Here is a 19,284-nt window from a genome sequence, read left to right on the forward strand (position 1 = left end):
AATATTTTAAATACTTAATTTTTAATACATTTTATAATATTCAAAAATCACAATAAATAATTTTTCGTAGTTTTTAATGACGACAAGCTGAATATCTTTTGGTTTTAGACTGATAGTTGTACATTAAGCATTTTAAAAGCTTGTTGCGAATAGTCTGAGCAATAATATTAAAAATAATATGGGTTATCATTACTTGCAGCGCCAGAAAAAGTGATCCCCTTTTAGGTCTGTTAGCTGTATAGTTGTATACAGTATTACTGACAGGAAAGGATCTGTCTACTGTCAGAGAGTCCAGAAGATCGGTCTTCTGTGTCAACCTCTGAATTAAGTTTGCAGAGGGCAGACACCGCACACTGAATAAGTATTCGCCTAACCCTGGAGTCACAGAGCATTAGATTTGGACATTTTGCAACCATAACAAAATCTGGAACTTGTTGTTACATGACACTGAGCCGGAGTTTGCTCCTCCATCTGCAGAAATCAGATCAGCCTTTCACAGGCACATGTGTAACGTTATCATAGCAGCCAGCCGGGAATTGGACTGTTGCTTTGCAAGCGGGATTGTTTAGTAATGCCATCATATGAGATGTTGTAGGTGTTACAGGGAAAACTCTCAATAACAGTCCACATGTTACAGGCAATAACACGTAACTTTAAAAGCATTTCTGTGAAAACAAAAGTGTAAGCATGGATATTTTCTGTCTGTCTAGCTTCGTTCAAGTCATAAAACACCTAAGGTGTGACGCTTTTCTCTTTTAGTGTCTGCACAGCTGCTCATTTGAAATCTTCCCCTGTAATTACACTCTCAGAAACCAGGTGTGTGTTGCCCCTGGTCAATTAGCAGCCCTGTAGTCTGATTAGCTAAAAACCAGTTTAGGGTATAAAGCTTTTAAGTCATTTAAAGTGCAGGTTGGTTGATGGATGCAAAAATTGTTTTAATCTGCCCACTGGTGGCTTAGATTCAGTACTGCAATGCCATGCATCCATCCAATAATAATATAACAGGCTAATTATGCAAACCTTCAGTGGGAACAAACCAGCATGCTAAAGCAGTATTTGCATGAGCCTCAGATATGTGGTCGATCTCCTTCTCACACTGCAAGCCTGCTGCAGACATTTCCCTCCAAACTGTAAAAACCAAAGCAAGCAAGCACCCCATCACCTTTCCAAATCACTGTTGTACAATAAATATCAGTGTCTGAAGCTAAGCTATATTTGAAGCTAAACAGTGGAAATGTTGGCTCACTGTTTAGCAGTTAGAAATGAGCACTGCTGGTGGTTTTATGCACCATTACTTGCCAAACAAGTAAAAGGCAAAGTTTTGTTCCAAATGTACATATTTCTCCTCGCTGTTTATTTTAAGCCACAACAGCTGCAACAATTTACCAGCATCATAACACAACAGAAAAAGATCCAGAAGACTGACATGTATTTATCTATTTTCAGGCTTTTAAAAATATTGTTTATATGGAAAGAGGAGAGAGCAGAGAGAAGGGCGAGATTATTTGAATTAGCAGATGTCTGTGCCTTTTAAACACGAAGGCCAAAAGGACAAGCCCAGGAACCACATTAAAAAGGCACCAAATTGCAAAGAAATGTCTTTAAATTAATTTTGAAACCAATGTTCTGTTGTCATAATAAAAACCTGCAGTTTCTTTCTAAAAGTAGTGTTTTTCTGATAGTTTGCAAAGCCTGACATCACCATGCCGTCCCACGTCACCCTCTTTCTGCGTGACTCTGCCCCCCTCCTCCCGGAGAGTTTTCCATGGGTCAATTACAGTTACAACAGTGTTTTTACACCAGCGCTTATCCTATTTTTAAAAAGACACACTCTGTAGACACACTTTGTACATACAACATGTATAATACATTGACTAAACATTTTCACATGTCAGGACATTTTGATTTTCCACGGCATATGCTTGTTGAGACAGCTTCAGCAGTGGCCGTGTGAGGCAGATAAATGAACACCATTAGGTTTAAAACGTCCAGAGGTGTATGGGCTCACGTTGGTTGGATGCAGTCGATTGTTCTGGCTGTTGCCCCAAAATCTGATCCCCGTTTCCATAGAATGACTGAGCTTATGACATGGGTCACTTCTTGGCCTCCTTAACTGAGATTAAATCAGATTAGTAAAGGCAAACGCACAAACACACACTCACACACATGCACGGACGCACACAAACTAGTTAACTCAATACTCCGGTTACATAGTCACTGTCTGATGCTCTCTGTCTGTCCCTACAATTTACTTTCAGATATTTATTTTTGATTTTTTTGTAATGTTTAAAATTAAAGACAGCAGACACTTTTAATGCAAGCCAAAATGTAAAAAAAATATATAACATAAAAAATAATCAGTATAACCATAAAAAATACTTTGTTCTTTGTAATAATCTAATAATGATCACATTTTCTACTTAAATTATTGTAAATTTAACTTAAAATACAAGTCTCCTACACACAAAAAGCCGAAAAGAGGGATTACAAATAGATAATTTTATTTTTAGTTTATTTTATCAAGATCCCATTAGCTACAGCAGAGCAGTAACTTATGGCATGGATCACTTCTTGGCCTCCTTATAAGGTTAAATGAGCTAACTGAGTTTATTATTTAAAATAATAATAATAACTTCCTTGTTTAACAAGCTATTCGTGTAATAATAAAAACACTAAAAATAACTTGAATGTAAAAAATAATCGGTGTTTGGGTTCTATATGTTGGGATATTATCCATATAAACTGTAATTCTGAGGCTGGTGTGACAAGGTCACTCTGGCATTCCGGCGAGGCGCGTGCGCGTGTCTAGTTGGGAGCGGACAGCACGGCAGGGTGGACGCGCACACCAGCGACCTGAGGGCTCGCGGACAGAGCGCCAGCAGTGGTCCGCTCGCGCAGCACTATTAATCATTAAAAAAATAACCAAACAGCGGCTGGTTTAACAAGGAAACAACCCGAAGCACCAAACTGACGTTTCATGGGAGGACGCTGTCAGCAGAGGGTAAGTGCTGATTGAATTTCACTTGTGAAATTTTGCTTTTCCTTAAATTTTGCTGATTGAAGGAAGTTCGCAAACACTAATTATGATTACAAACAGCCTGTAATTTTAGTTGTCGATATTTATATTATTTCGTACTGTAATACTCTGAAAACCCTCACATTTCTGCACCTTTAAATATCTGTGTCAGGTTTAAACCACTGTGTGATGTTTTATAGTCAAATCTTGAATTTAAATGTATTTTCACCCTAATTCACAATGTGCAGAACTGGAGGATTACTGGAGGAATAAATAAAGAAGCCAATGTTTTGTTTTGTTTTTTAAGAAAAACGAACAATGTCAGAGAGATAAGTTTGCCTTGTGCACCCAAACTTTAATCCTTTTCTGCCTTCGTGAGTCATAACCTGATAGGAAACACATCTGTATTTTTAAAAAAAAAGCTTTAAAATGAGGCAATACTTAACAACAAACGAGTACAAATGTGAAACACATGCAGCCTCCATCCTTTCCAACCAGGTTTATTTTCTGGCAGCACTGGTAGGTACAGCAACGTTAAAGTGACATGGCATGGATCAGGATTTTTGAGGGTGGCACGTGGTCGGACCGCAGGTTGGATCAAAATACGGGATTATAAGATAACATTTTCTTCACCCAGCCGATTACATTTTTTAAACAGCATTAAAGACCTTTAGGTGACTGTAAAGGAAACGAAGACAACTGATCAGTGCATAAATAGCACTGAAAGTTGGCATTTTGTTTCTTATAGTGAAAAGACATTAACGAATAGATACGTCAGCAACATCCATAAAGTTGGGAGAAATGAAAGTTACAGGGCAGAGAAAAAGGAAACAATCAGAGGCTAATGTGGCTCAGTATTTCTCCCCATCATGGGTCAAGCTCCAACCCTGTGCTCATCTCACATAGCTTGACGGTATATTTTGGTAGAATCTCCTTGTTGGTAATTTCACACACACACACACACACACACACACACACACACACACACACACACACACACACACACACCTGTTTACAGATGTAATATATTATTATTAATATTAATATAACAAATATGTATTTGATGCTATTTCTGACATTTTTGATAAAGCTTCTCTTCCTGTTTTCTGCCTTTATGTCACAATATTATCGTTGTTTGTTGCCTTATCTAAAAGTATCCTGTAATTTTACTCTCCTGTTGTTAATCGTTGTATTAGTCTTAGAGGTTCTTGAAATTGAACTAGCACTGGCATGTTGCTGGGGTGCATGTTATGATTGTCGGTTGGAGGAGATGGAGGTAGGAGATGGTGTTGCACATTATCCGATAGCAGAAGAGGATTATTTTTAGTTTATAAGAATAAACAATAACTATTTTAAGTTGCAGTTTGACTCTTCATTCATATAATGTATGTAGCCTATACGTTGACTGTAGTATAGTGTCGCCTTTACTGCATATGGCCTCACTGAACCATTGTTTGTGCTTTGAACAGATCGGTTAAAGCTCTGCATATTCATTGGATGCCGGGGTATGTCTGCACCTGTGGGGTCATGTGTATTAGCGGTGGCAGGGTACAACACCATTTTTAGATTTCTCTCCAGTATGTGGCAGTAAATTTTTTTGTTTTTGTTTTAATGTAATATGTATGAGATAAATGGGGGATTAGAAGCAGTGTGAACATATTGATGTTGGTTCTAATGTTATCGGTCCTGTCTGCATGCTTTTCAGCCTTCTGAGTATTTTCTTAATTAGAAAAGTGCTGTGTTGCGTTTTAACCACCACATTGCTTTATGCGCTGTCTTAACTCCGAGATTAACATTTGGTTCCATCACACAATGACCTCTGTCACAGCGAACAGCTGAGCGAGGACCGGAAGCGGTAAATTTTCAATTAGATGGAATAAGGCTGAATGCCAGGATGACCACATGCTTGTGCTTATGATCAGATGCTGCTGTAGGAGGGTGTGTGCACATTGGCTGGCAGGAAATTGGTAACTACTTCACCCTAGCTGTGCACAGTAAAACATCTGTTTTACTGAAAAACAATGTTCCAAATTTTAAGGGTCTTTTTATCCTGACATACATTTAAAAATTCATAAGCTCCAGCTGAAATGTTAACAGTCTGGCTGCACTGCAGGTAAGGTAGGATCCAGGAAAAAGTATGAACTCCTATGTCCCCTGTTAAAACTGTTTGCTATGAGTCAAGCAGTGATCTTACTTAAAGGTTAATATGGGCCGGGGTCCCATAGTGTATATTCAGAGCAAGCTTATTTAATTTCAGTTTAATATCATAATAAATTCATGGCTAGTTAATGCAAAGATATAGCATCGTGTATTAAAGCCATGTTAACTAATTCATATATTTTGCTTCTCTCTTTCTCTTGCATCTTTGGCACAAATATACACTAACAGACTTGTCCTATCAGCAGCTGTTTGTTTTGCATGCACACATTCAAAGCAGACAGTTATATTTTATATACAGTCTGTCAAATCATTTTTACTAAAAATCTCCCCATAGATGACCTTTTTTATTCCAAAATAGCATTTCTGTATGGTGTTTTTTTTTTTCTGCAGAGAAGGAATTTCCATTCTTTCAAAGAAGTTTTTGTCGTAGAAATAACTGCATTTAAATAACACAAATAAAAAGAAACTGCTGCGATATCTGTATGAATAATTATTGTACATGCTGAATTTTCCCTTTGCTGCTGCTTATGACCACTTATGACCACAGGGCACCCCCTCATTATAATTCCAGGTTTAATCCCAGTTCTTTCTTAATTATAATATTACTTAATATTCTGATGTAACTGTTACTGTTTGGTAATCTGAACACCTGCCAGCTGTAGCTATTGTAATATAAATTATTGATTAGATCTGGAAAAAAGGTCACAGCAGTGTTGTGCATTTACGTACTTATATTTTCAGGCTTTGCTTATAGATTTTCTGGAGAAATTTCTTTGTGCATATAGAACATGATTAAAATCTGCCTTGCATTGTGAGGTTTCATATATAAATTAAGCCTAAATAAAAGACATGGAGAGAAAATGGCTTGACAATGAGCCAAGGGACGCTACAAGAGAGGGACAAAGACCCAATCCGTGTCCTGGTTTCTGACCACCATTGATCAATATGACTTATTATGTCTCTCTATATTACTGTGGCTTCACAATGTAGAGGCTCGCTTAGGTTCTGTGTTGTATGTTGTATTCACAATGGTGATAAACCTAAATACCTTAACCTCCTAAGACCCGAACTCTTCCACGGCATGCATTTTTAATTTCTCTTTGATATTTGGGCTGATTGGGGCCCGATGAATGTAAAAACAAAGAATTATCAGATTTTTTATTTTTACCTTATTTTTGTTTTTAAGAAAAATAAGAGCCACATCTGAGGATATTCGTTTAAAATTTTGATAGAACAATAGCAGTTTAATGTCCTTGTAAGTGGATATCAGGCCCTTGCAGAGCAAAATTGAGTATTTTAGTCTAAAAATCCCAAAATGTGATGTCCACACATGTGGGCGCGAGGTCCTAGGAGGTCAAAGAGCAAAAATGGGATGCGAAAATTTCTGGCTCATTGTTTTCTTGAAGAAAATAGGAAATAGGGCAGCTCAGCCGTGTACCAGAAGAGGCAAAAATACTGATGGCACTGCAACGTGAAGTTTATTCAATACATCTTTCAATGACAGTCGAATCATATCCTTTGCAAATCTAATCTGGCCACATAACACTTTAATATGCCAAGATAATCTGGATAGAACGAGGACAGGGGAGGTGCCAGAGAGAGGCAAAATAAATCATGAGAGACCCGGTGTGAAAGAAAGCACAGAAAGTAGGTGGTGAGAGTGGATTAGTGTGGTCCTGCACGGAACGATAAATGCAATCATTAAAGCACCTGTTCTGTCAAGTCAGTGGGTTAATGTTGAGATCAAAGCTATTCCAAGCACTAACAACCTGTGGATATGCTCAAAATGTTATTATTAACACAGTCTAACACTCCCTAGATTATAAAGGACATTATTACAAAAGTTGTTGGGTTATCATTTTGATGCTACAGTTACATATGCTGGTATTTCTGTAAGTTTTCTCTTTGTTTGCTTAATTAAAAAAGTTAATATCACAGGAGAATTAAAAAAATATATCTATCTTGTATTTATTGTTACAACAAATGGCTCAGCACAACACAACACCTGGTCTGTATGAAAAATAAAAGTAGGAAGGTGTTAAGAGAGAAACAAAAGAAGTAAATTTAAAACAAATAGCATACTACGCAGGGTTGTAGCAAATACAAAACAAATATCAAACAACCAAGCAGTGACAGATGTGATCAGCAGTGACCTTGTTGTAAACAGGCACCAAAGGTTTGCAGTCGATGATGAGATTTCAAACCACCGAAATGACTCAGGAGTTAGCAAAACAAAAACTTTTCCCTTGAATGCAACAAGCAAGTCAAATATACCAGCGGAAAGACTTTCCAAGACATAAAAATGTTTTTCCTTGCAGTATATGGAAGGACATCGTAACACCTATTCAAGCAGGCTTTAACAATTTTTGATATCCAGGAAGTAGAGATGAAGGGTCCATTTTCAAAGACATTCCCAGTTTTCTTTCCATACTTCATGTCTATCCAATAGGATAACAGTTTTGTATAGTTACACAGTTTTTTATTTTTTATGTTCTTCTTCACTGATATCTACACCGAATGGCTTTTTGGATTTGTTTGGTCAAAGGACTGACAGACATGATTAGTCTGGTCACGTTGCCCAGCTTTCATCATATAAGGCAGGGCTGCAGATGAGATGCTTCTCTGGAAGCAACAACTTCACACATGTAATTTTCCCACATAACCCTCCATGAATACTCTTGTATGAGGAATCGTTTGAGATATTTGGCACCTCAACACGATAAGGTTAGGCAACACAACGATACATACACTCTCATATCAGCCACATGCACGCCTCTCTCATTGCCTACTCCAGTGGCTGTTGCGAGTCATCAAATGACAAGTCAGCCCAGAGATAGCCGATGTGAGAACTTGTTCTTTGGTTGGCACGAGTTACAGTAGAAGTATGAAGGTCAGGACTGCCTACTGGGTTATTTCTTTATTAAGTAAACACTGGGCAGCATAAGAATGTAAATCATAAATCACATTATCATAATGTTAGTGTGCAGTTTGGTGTAAAATTTGACCATAAAAGACTTTAGGGTTCAGTTTGATTTCAGTCTGGCGTTCGAACAATTTCCACAGTGTTGCAGTCACATGTTATATATCAGTTTTTACACGAGGATGTGCCAGGAGCATAAAGACGCATTTGGATGCAGCTCTCAAAGCAGGATGATACTCATACTGACACATACTGTCATATTAGTATATTTTGTGTCCCTCTGTTGTTCCTTTATACTTTCAGTGGAGGTTTTCTGTATTGCACCAGATTATTACCTTTTAATACATTTTTGTTGTAGCTGGCATCGTGTTGGAAATGAGGTGAATATTTCTCAGTGGGGATGATTGTGCTGCAGGAGTGATTACTTCTCCTGCATTAATTCTGAAAGTGGACTACATGTAGCTTATAGTGAGTTTTTCAAGGCTGCAGATAGATGTCTAACAATTACAGTAAACTAGCTATGCAAACTTTGTCTTATCTATTTGATCTGTATTTTCATCTTCAGGTGCTGTTACCAGGTTACAAAAACTAAAATATAATTGCTGAACATTGATGAATTAAGTGTTATTATGAACTTAATGACTTCTTTCTTTATTTCTGCTTTTTTAAATAAATGTCACATTCTGCAGTATAGCTCACCCTATTAAACTGGAGCCACTGCTCTTTATATTCAAGCATCACAAGAGTAAATCATGGTATCAGAGCTCCATCAATGGTACTGACTTATTTTTAATTGCTTATGCACAGCTTTTTGCATACTAACATAGACTCATCTGCCACTTCATTAGTTACACCTTGCTAATACTGAGTTGGATCCATTTTACCTTCAGATCTGCTTTAATTCTTCGTGGCATAAATTCAACAAGATGCTAGAAACATAATTAGAGATTTTGCTTCATATAGACATGTCAGCATCACACAGTTGCTGCAGATTTGATGGCCGCTTATTAATGATGTGAAGAAGAAGATGGTTACACTGTGTCAATAAAGTGATGCTTATGATCAGCAACCAGACCAATCTAGACTGTGGCAATTAAAGGGTTCTCATTTGGTACTACGTGTGCCAGGAAAATATCCCTCACACCTTTTACATCACCAAGCAACCTGAGTTGCTGACATAAGGCAAGATAGATGCATGGTTTCATGTTGTTTATGCTAACTTGTGACCCTACCATCTGAATATTGCAGCAGAAATTAAGACTCACCAGAGCAGGCAGCATTTTTCCAATCTTGCAGATGGAAGTTGCCTAATTTTGGTCAGGGTATATGAACTGTAGCCTCAGTTTCCTGTTCTTAGCTGACAGCATCCAGTTTGGTCCTCTGCCACTATACCCAATCTGCTTCAAGATTTGACGTGCTGTGCATGCTCTTCTTCATACTGTGGTCATAACAAGTGGTTATTTAAGTTATTGTTGCCTATATCAGCTCGAAAAACTCTGGCTATTCTTCTCTGACCTCGGGTATTAACAGTGAATTTTCACCCAGAGAAATGCTGCTTGCTGGTTAGTTTTCTGTAAATCTTTGAGATGACTGGAAAATTCCAGCAGATCAGCAGTTTCTGAAATTCTCACCAGCCGATCTGACACCAACAACCACGTCACATTCAAAGTCACTTAAATCACCTTTCTTCCCCGTTCTGATACTCGGTTTGAACATCAGCAGCTCATCTCAATCCTGTCCACAAGCCTAAAAGCATTCAGTTACTTCCATGTGATTGGCTAATTAGAAAACTCAAGTCATAGTTTAAAGTTAGGCTGAGAATTTTCAGTGGGTTGACATTTGTTAGATGCAATTACTTAGTATATTCTACCTTTCCCCATTTCTTTCTATAACACAAGTAGCTATTTGCAAGACTTCAGAGGATTAGCAGATAGGCCTCTCAGTTGCCTCTGTAAGTATAAATGAGTGAGCTATTTCTTGTGTTGTGTTTTTTACATTTTTTAATGGTGGATACATTTTAATGGTCGTTGCAAATATTACTGCATAACATACGGATATAAACATGCATTTTTCTCTTTGTTTCTCTTCTCTTTTTCTCTGATAGGTACATCTGGGTCAAGCTACAAGAAGGTCTGATTTTTCATCTTAACACTATCCACAAAAAAGCAACCAATGAACTGCATTTGATAAACCAGAGGGATACACTAACAAAGGTAAGTGTCTGATCGACAAACAAGATTTTAGCAGTTTAGCTTCTCATTGCCTTTTAACTTGGCAACATGATCATTTAAACTAGTGCTGATACTTCCTTCACATTCATATTCTCCTTTCTGTTTGTTCTAATTTCTTTTTTAAGTCTGCAGTGGGTTAGGCGTGATGATCCAAACATAAAGGGATACAGAACAGTCACCGAAACCTCAATAAGGGGAAACGGAATAAGAAGCAGACTCTTTCATTTCCTTCTTCTGTGACTCTTCCCTTCCCTGAGATCAACAAAGCTCAGTGCTCTCACTGAACATGTGTCAAAAAAGGAGGCCAACACTCAAGCAAAGATGAACCCCTATGTTACTTCTCACTTCAGGAGGGATCTCTTCCCCCATTTTCATTTGTTGTAGACTTTTTGTTTACCCTGCTTTTACTGGTTGGATGCAATGACTTGCTCTGTATTTGGAAAGTTATAGCAGCAGCTCCTGCTTCTTGCTTTGCTGTTCTCTCTGTACCTTCAGCAGTGCACGGTTATGGTTGAGTAACTGATTTTGTTCACTGGTTACTAAATGATTATGGGTTGCATGATTTTTACACTTTGTCAGGATTCAGTTGTAAGGGTCTCTGGGAATGATTGGGCAAGGTAAATGATAATATTACAAACACATCCTTTTCATTATCAGATGTATTTGCATGTTTTTCTTGCTTTACTTAAGCCTTTAGTAATTATTTCGATATATTGATGATTTTGTATACTTTTGCATGCTCATTAGTTGATAACTTGTGGTTCACTTTAAAGATTCTCTAGCATGCTGATGTTTTTTGTTTTTGTTTTTTTCCTTTTTTTAATATCTGCAAATAACTTTTTATTTGAGGAACCTCTTTGATGCTCAAATAGCCTTCGTGATCTGGTTCAAACAGGGATGCCAAGTAAGAGTCTACAAGGCACAAAAACTGTTACAGCCTCCTGCTTAGACATACACCTGACCTATGAACTCTGGAGCTTGACCTCTGCAGAAAACAGATCAAATCAGGTGATTGCTGTACTCAACTTTTGACTCAATCTTCCACGTAAAGCTAAGTAAGTTTAGAGATAGTCAAAATAATCATCCTCTGTTGTTTTCTTCATTTTTTCTAATCTGTTGTCAGGCGTAGGGGATTTCTCAGCCCTAACGCTGAGCTGTGTTGAGGTATATCTTTGTTGTGGCTGTAAATGTAGTTATTGGCCAATATTATCCAGGTGGCAGTGCACAAAATACTTCTTTGAGAATCTGACAATGGCCATTAAACAGTTTTGCAGACACTTAAAAAGAACATGTGAAATTGTAAAGGCAGTGACATGATTGGAAAAGAAATGGCAAACAAATCATGTTTTTTTTCAGTTGGGTCCCTGGTGTTGGGAACAAAAGTTGTATTTCCTTTATCTGTGAAAAAAGTGATGAGAATAGCTTAAGCCAGCTGAATCAAGATATCTTGGCAATGAATTATGAATGATAAATAATAACAGTAGAGATTTGATGGTTTTGTATTGTATTTTTCCTCATGCTCTTCTCAAGTGGTTGTGAAAGTGGAGAGAAGTTTCGTAAGAATTGGCATGTTTCTTTCTTGTTTCAACTGCATGTTGGAAGTTATCATACTGTTTGACCTGAATTTGGCTTTGTGTTCTCTGCGTACGTTGTATATCATCACATTTCTATCCCATTGTTTTGCTCCATTGCATTATCAGCTTATATTTTTTGTGTTTATCAAATGAGTCCTGCTCGAGCAAAAAACCTCAAGACTATCCTTTTAGTGTTTTCAACTATATAGAACCAATCCTGCATGTTTTTCTGATGTATGTCAAAGTTAGCCCAGCTCTACCACTCCTTGTCAAATGAAATTTTGCAGATCACAGAATTGGACTCTTTGGGCTGCTATTGAAGTCATTCTTTTCAGCTCACCTCCTTTCACTTAAGTGACTGTGATTTAAGGTCATTGGTTGTTACTGAACTCACACTACAATAAAGCCCATTAGCTTGCTGGGAATCCATTACTGAAAGCACTGACTGTACGGAGAAACAGAATAAGAAGTTGTGGAAGAGACACTGAAGAAAGTGATTGACCAATGGCCTTGGAGGGTGTTATCCTCTGGTTACCATTGGGCGCCATGGACCTACAATTATCTCTGTATTAAAAGAGACTGACTGTGACATTAACACCACTCATAATTTCACTGACGGTATCAAGGTGCTTATTCATTACATCGATAAACAAGGCACACTTATAAATACAGAGAACTCATAGCAGATGATGGGGGCAGCACGTGTAAAACGACGCTTCAGTGCTGTGGTGGATGGGCCAGTGGAGGAGGAGGAGGTCATGAGGCTAGCACAGAGTGCTGCAGATACATCTGGCGGAGGGGGGAGCCCAGCGGGGACAGGGACCCCAACCAGCCCCTCTCCAACCCATGCCCTCAATGGCAAAGCTCTGCCTCTTCAAAGCAACACCAACAATGCCCGGAGGCATGGTGCCATTGGAGAGTCAGCTGGAGGAGATGCAGGAGGAGAAGGTGGGTTGAGAGGAGGAAGAATGTGTTCAGGGCCCAAGAGTGGAAGAGGCAGTAGTGTAGGAGGGAGAGGGGAAGGCCGTTCTTCATCAGATCAGGATTCACTCTCTTCCCCCTCCACTACCAGCCGCCAGCGCAATAGGCGCTCAACCCGCCGGCCCCGACAACGCTTTGTGGGCAAGGACGGACGCTGCAACGTCACCTTTGTCAACATGAGCGAGAGGGGCCAGCGGTACCTCAGTGACCTCTTTACCACTTGCGTGGACATCCGCTGGCGATGGATGCTGGTCATCTTCACTCTCTCCTTCGTTCTCTCCTGGCTGCTCTTTGGATTTGCCTTCTGGCTCATTGCCTCCGCACATGGAGACCTCTCCATTCGGCTTACCCCTAGCTCAAGTTCATCTCCAGAATCAGGAGATGCTGGCTCTGGAGGAGAGTCTGATAGAGAGGCAGCGGTTGAGGAGCCATGCTTCTTCCAGGTGAACAGCTTCATGGCAGCCTTTCTGTTCTCCTTGGAGACGCAGACATCCATCGGTTATGGCTTCAGAAGTGTGACCGAAGAATGTCCCCTGGCGGTGGTGGCGGTCGTTTTGCAGTGCATTGTGGGCTGCATAATTGACGCCTTCATCATCGGGGCAGTCATGGCAAAGATTGCCAAGCCCAAGAAGCGCAACGAGACCCTAGTGTTCTCTGACACTGCTATTGTGGCGCTGAGAGATGGAAAACTCTGTATGATGTGGAGGGTCGGAAACCTACGCAAAAGCCACCTGGTAGAAGCACACGTCAGAGCACAACTACTAAAGGTAAGTGGAAAAAATACAAATAATCATACTGATGAAAAAAGAGGCCAGAAAACAACCCTGACATGAAAAAGGTCAAAGAAGTTATCTGGTGATTGTAACGGAGTCAAAGTCAGGAATGCACCAAATAATAGAGGTTGCTACTGTGATAGAGCAGTAGAGGGAAAAAAAGAGAAAGAGAGAGGGCTGAGACCATCTGGCCCGTATTCTGTGGACCGTAGTTAATGAGAGCTTGTTTTATTTTCCCTCAGGGGTTAGGAAGATTTACCATGGATTAACTTGCCCACAATTCTTTAACTAAGGACCATTGTCCTTCGTCATCTCATTCCTCTTGTATACTGTATCTCTGTGGGTTCGGTGATTGTTTTCTATGACTACTGAAGTTTACCCTAATGTTTGTCCTTATATCTGTAGTTTGCATGTGTGTTCCCTCAGGATTTTCTGTAGGATCAAAATCTGTAGCGCATTTTGGCTGCAGTGTGGAGAATTTGTTCTCTTCTAATAGCATGACCATATCAAAGTTTAGGCAGGGCAGATGGGATTAAGTTTGAGGATGAAGGGAATACAATTGTGAATGTTAAAACTGGATATTGTTCAATAGCAAGGTTGGGTGAGTGATAAGCCTATGGATTGGCAAGGTGACTAAAGAAGTGCATAGTGAGATTCAGCTGAATATAATAACCAAATGCTAGACAATTCGGTCAGGGTAAGATTATTAATTTACAATGCTTTCATCAGATTACCTTTAGAAAATGTCATGTGTTACCTTCAAGGTGATATCACGATGTAATTAATTAACCTTTGTTCCAATAATAAAAATCTTTCTGTTTTCTTTTTAATATTCCCTCAAAAGCCTTAATGAACTGAAATATCTTATGTGGGATGTGATATGGACCAAATAATGACTTTCACATTTCAAACCTGCTCCCAGTCAAGGGTGACACCAGAGGGAGAGTACCTTCCACTGGACAACGTGGACATCAACGTGGGGTTTGACACCGGCACTGACCGCATCTTCTTGGTCTCGCCTGTAACAATTGTCCATGAAATCAATGAAGAGTCGCCTTTCTTTGAGATGGACCAAAAAACGCTGGAGAACGACTCTGACCTGGAGGTGGTGGTCATACTTGAAGGCATGGTGGAGGCCACAGCCATGACCACGCAGTGCCGCAGCTCCTATCTGGCTACTGAAATCCTCTGGGGACACCGCTTTGAACCAGTGCTCTTTGAGAGGAAAGATGGCTACCAGGTGAAAACAGAAGAACAGACAGAAAACTCTTTTTTCCATTTAATTCTGACACAGGTTCCAGTCTTTAAATCTAAGACCATTTTAAGTCATCACTGATGCATAGTCATGACGTCATATATATTTTACCAGGTTTTTTGATAAAATTGGAGTGATGCTGAGCAAACTAAATATAATTCACTGTGTTTCTCCATTTATCATTTAGTAGCAAAGCCTCAGTGGTGCCAAAGAAAGAGTGGAGTTGATGTTTAAAACTTCAATAGTCTTGATAATCAACTTAATCCTGTCTGAGCTGCTGATTAGGTAATAGTTAGTCAATCTGCAACATTTTGTGTTACCACTAATTGAAAAGGCTATGAGTCATTCTCTTCCCTCAATTCTGTTGTTATATCTCAGATTGCATACTTTCGTGTTTACACTTGCTACTTTCAGCATGTTTACATTAACAAGCATAGCTACATGCAGGGAAATACCACCACCATGGTAATGTGTTCATAACAGTCAAGAAGTTATGTTTTCACTCTCAATCGTTGGCATGTGTTGACGTGTTGTTGGGTGTTAACGTGTGTTTCCTTGCTGTCTGCAAAGTAGAAGCTAGATATTTGGTCAAAGGCTTGACAACATATGTGACAAAGCACGTAAAAATGCAGACCGAGAATCCCGACTGTGCACAGAAACAACCAAGAGATGATGCAATCCAGAACAGCCAGACTTCATCAGCCAGAATGCATTTGAAATTTAGCATTACACATATTTTAAAATCAGCAAAAGTAAAATTCTATCAGCCCTAATTGTACATTACATAACATATGTATTGTTTTGCTCCTGGGAGAGAACAAAAGTCACTTTAGGATTGGATCTTGAAAGGCATCGGCATACAAAAATATGCCAAATCAAACATGCAGGTGAATAAGGAAGCACTCAGAAGTAGCGTCTTCTATTCAGCAATAAACATTCTTCAACTAAACATCAGCAGGGTTGTATTGTCATTTTGAGTCTTTTGAGCATTTAACTAAAAGTCACTGTTCTACGCTTTTTTCCAGGTGGATTACTCATTTTTCCATCGGACCTATGAAATCCCAAACACCCCTTCCTGCAGTGCTAAAGATCTGGCCGAGCAGAAGTACATCCAGAGTTCACGGTCGTCATTCTGTTATGAGAACGAAGTAGCTCTGCAGCTTGCCTCCCCCGACGGTGAGCTGGGTCAAAACCTTGAGTTTGCCTCCCCACCGACCCAGAGGCAATCCCTGGCAGAACATCTCCACTACAACTGAACGGAAGGGAAAAAGACAGGAAACCGACTTCAGAGAATGAACTGATATGATGATGGGAGACAGAATAGTAGAGAGAGCCTTGAATAAACCAGTGTACAATAAAGGATAGGAAGAAACACTATTTACAGAATAGGAAGAAATATTTAGTGCGAACATTAGGAAGTTTGGTGTTACTCTTTTGGTGAGTTGGATTTAGTACACTGACCTAGTTGTCTAATTGGTCCTGGCAATCTTTCAAAATCATTGAAAACTGCTAAGTCTCACATCTGGCCCATCACTACCACAGCACACAACTGACTCTAATACCTGACTGACAAGGGTATGCAACAGCGCCCCATGGTGGCTACCACATGCAATTGACCCTCAATTTTTATGATGGGAAGATTTTGACCTCTGTTGGAGGTAATGTTTTAGATTCTGAGGAATGTATTCCACTAAGATGCTCACTTATCACTTTTGTTCTTTTATTTTCTTATGGTAAGTATGGATTATGCACTTTTTGGCATCAGGGACTGAGAATGTATTTGAGATAAGCCAAAGCAGAGCAACAGTAACATGGAGCAACAGCTTTAAACTAGCAGCGGTTTTGAGATGTTTGTTCCATGTAGATGTATTTTCTCTGTGTTGTTTGTTTTTTGGCTTTTTTCCATGTGTGATGCAAAGAAAAAGATGTTCACTGATTGTAAACTTTTATGATTTTAACATTTTGGGTTGAGTGGAATAGCATGATTGTAGAGTCTCAGACCACACAGGTGATCCAGATGTGATGATCGCCATGCATTGTTTTATGGCGCTACTATCAAAGTATGTTGTTATCTCTTATGTCTGTAAAAGCAGCCTCGCTATTGTTTTGGTGTGCTATTTTTGCATTATTGTACACTTTAACTGAGCTATAATACTGTAATCTTTTAAGTGTTGGTGGTGCAGACTGAATAGTGAATATAAGGCAATAGCATTGGAGACCTACACTCACATCCAGCATCTTTCCATTTCTACAATTCTGCAAGAAGTGGATGAAGATCCAACTGGAAACTACATCAGACTCACAGAAAATTAAATCTGGGTTGTTGGGGTTTTTTTGGCTCATAAAATCATGTAATTTCCTTAGGTGGTAGGTGGTGCCTTCATAACAGAGCAGACATTTTGCAAATGTCCCTTCATCTGCATGATGTTGAAAATGTGCTTGAATTGTATTTTTTATCATGTGCATTTGCAAGATGACCACTCTTAGTGTGCAGTATGTGCTAAGATGAAAAAAACTGAGCAATCCCCATATAAACGTGCCGTGATGAATGAATCTTTTACCCGTAATATACTGTAGGCTATGTAATAGTTGCACTTTCTAGATATATTACAAAGCACCTGAGATATTTCTGTTTATTTTAACATTAATAATTAAGAGTAAATAATGCCACCTCAGTATGTAAGTGTTTGATTGCAGCATGTGTTGGCAAAGTGTGGGGGCGGCAATGCCGTGTTGAGTGTTGACCAGTAATCAGCCTGTCCGACGCACAACCTGGAAACTTGTTGTTTGCACTTTGCACTAATTATGGAGACTAATATCACTGATGAAACTTTAAAAAAGCACAGTAGTGTTGCAGGAACAGCACAGGCTAACTTCAGTGCATCAATCGCAGTGTTCTGACTGATAACATATTATCTCTTATAAATAGTGTTAATGCTGTTCCATGTCTGTCTTCCCTTTCACTTCTCTATTATGGCTACCATTTTCTATTTATAGGCTGCACAGGAGGTCATGTCATTTTCTCCCTGCATCCACTTCCATGAAATGTAACTTGAACTTACAGCACCATCACTTTACTATGATGGGACTTTTTAAACACAGCAGAAAGAAATAGACGGATTGATTTGGATTCACTGTTCACAGTACAGTACATTTTATACATAGTGTAAAGCACAGAGTAGTATAATGTAATACCTCTTTTTTAAAAAGAATTAGTAAGATGAAATCGACAAAAGCTACTGTTCTAGGATTTGGGGGGGGGGGTTTCTGAGGAGAATTTTTTTTTTTGCTCCAGCAGACACTAGATATATAATTTCAGAGCTGCCTCAGGCACAAAGCACTTCCAGAAAAAAGAGAACTGTGTTATAGAAGAAATAAAACATGGGGATTCAATTGTGATTATTGGGTGTGTCCTTATTTATACTACTTGCACTCTCTGTACTTCACCCAGTTAGCCTATATATGTTTTAAAAGGACATTCCACTGCAGCAATTTTACATGAATATCTTCCTTGTGTTGTACTTTCAGTGATTATTTCAACCAATTACAGAAAATGTAACTAAACAGTGAGTTATTTATAAAGGGGGAAAAAAAACCTTTATGATATAAGTGAAACTGTAGTAATGAAGTGTAACTTGATTAATATGTCTACCCCTTATTTTCTTATCAAAATTCAAATATTAAATGAAAATTATATCACTGCTGATGAATCAGACGTAGAAACACAGCCTGCAAAAAGAATTGTGTTCTGACTAAAAGGACACAGAGCAGGTGTGGCACGGGTGATAAATGTAACCAAGTCAACCAAATATGATTTTTTTTTAGGGAATATAAAAAAGGGTTTGATGCAAATCATTAATTCACTGCTGTTCAGCTTGTTTCCTTTTTTTTTTTTTTTTTCTTTTATTGAGCAAGCAGCACGGTGGCACAGTGGTTAGCGCTGTTGCCTCACAGCAAGAAGGTCCTGAGTTTGACTTCAATATTTGGCTGCTGACTTTCTGTGTGTCTCTGTGGATTGTCTCTGGGTGCTCTGGCTTCCCCCCAAAGTCCACAGACATACAATTAGTGGAACTGGATTAACAGGTGATTCTAAATTACCCATAGGTGTAAACCCACCCCACCCATTTGTTCATGGGTGGGGTAAACAAAAAACAAAAAAAAACATGCCAAGTTGAACAGAAAAAGAAAGTTTTCCTGCTTATGCTATGGTAATTCCTCTTGGGGCATTCTCTAAAGGTTCTCAGGAATTTTGTGACATGTAGGTCTGTATTAGAGAATAGAATAGAATAGAATAGAATAATCCTTTAATTATACCACAAGGGGAAATTTGGTTGTATCAGCAGCCAAAACACACTTATACAAACAGAACAGGAC

At 38.9% G+C, this 19,284-nt stretch overlaps 1 protein-coding gene across 3 annotated transcripts; it reads left to right on the forward strand.

Annotated features, from left to right (window-relative positions):
- The first annotated feature begins 2,826 nt into the window (after positions 1-2,826).
- kcnj14 (potassium inwardly rectifying channel subfamily J member 14) lies at positions 2,827-18,309 on the forward strand. Of its 3 annotated transcripts, none has more exons than XM_085177132.1 (6): positions 2,827-3,001; positions 10,201-10,309; positions 10,453-11,382; positions 11,858-13,649; positions 14,578-14,895; positions 15,936-18,309. In XM_085177132.1, the coding sequence occupies exons 4-6, from the start codon at positions 12,588-12,590 to the stop codon at positions 16,164-16,166; spliced, it is 1,611 nt and encodes a 536-aa protein (XP_085033258.1). In that variant the 5' UTR covers positions 2,827-3,001; positions 10,201-10,309; positions 10,453-11,382; positions 11,858-12,587; the 3' UTR covers positions 16,167-18,309. The 3 variants fall into 3 exon arrangements, with proteins under 3 accessions (XP_085033258.1, XP_085033257.1, XP_085033259.1); XM_085177131.1 differs by having other exon boundaries at positions 10,453-11,335; XM_085177133.1 differs by having other exon boundaries at positions 10,453-10,944; positions 11,223-13,649.
- The last annotated feature ends 975 nt before the right edge of the window (positions 18,310-19,284 follow it).

This window comes from Neolamprologus multifasciatus, chromosome 11, assembly GCF_963576455.1.
Source record: "Neolamprologus multifasciatus chromosome 11, fNeoMul1.2, whole genome shotgun sequence".
NCBI classification, from domain to species: domain Eukaryota; kingdom Metazoa; phylum Chordata; class Actinopteri; order Cichliformes; family Cichlidae; genus Neolamprologus; species Neolamprologus multifasciatus.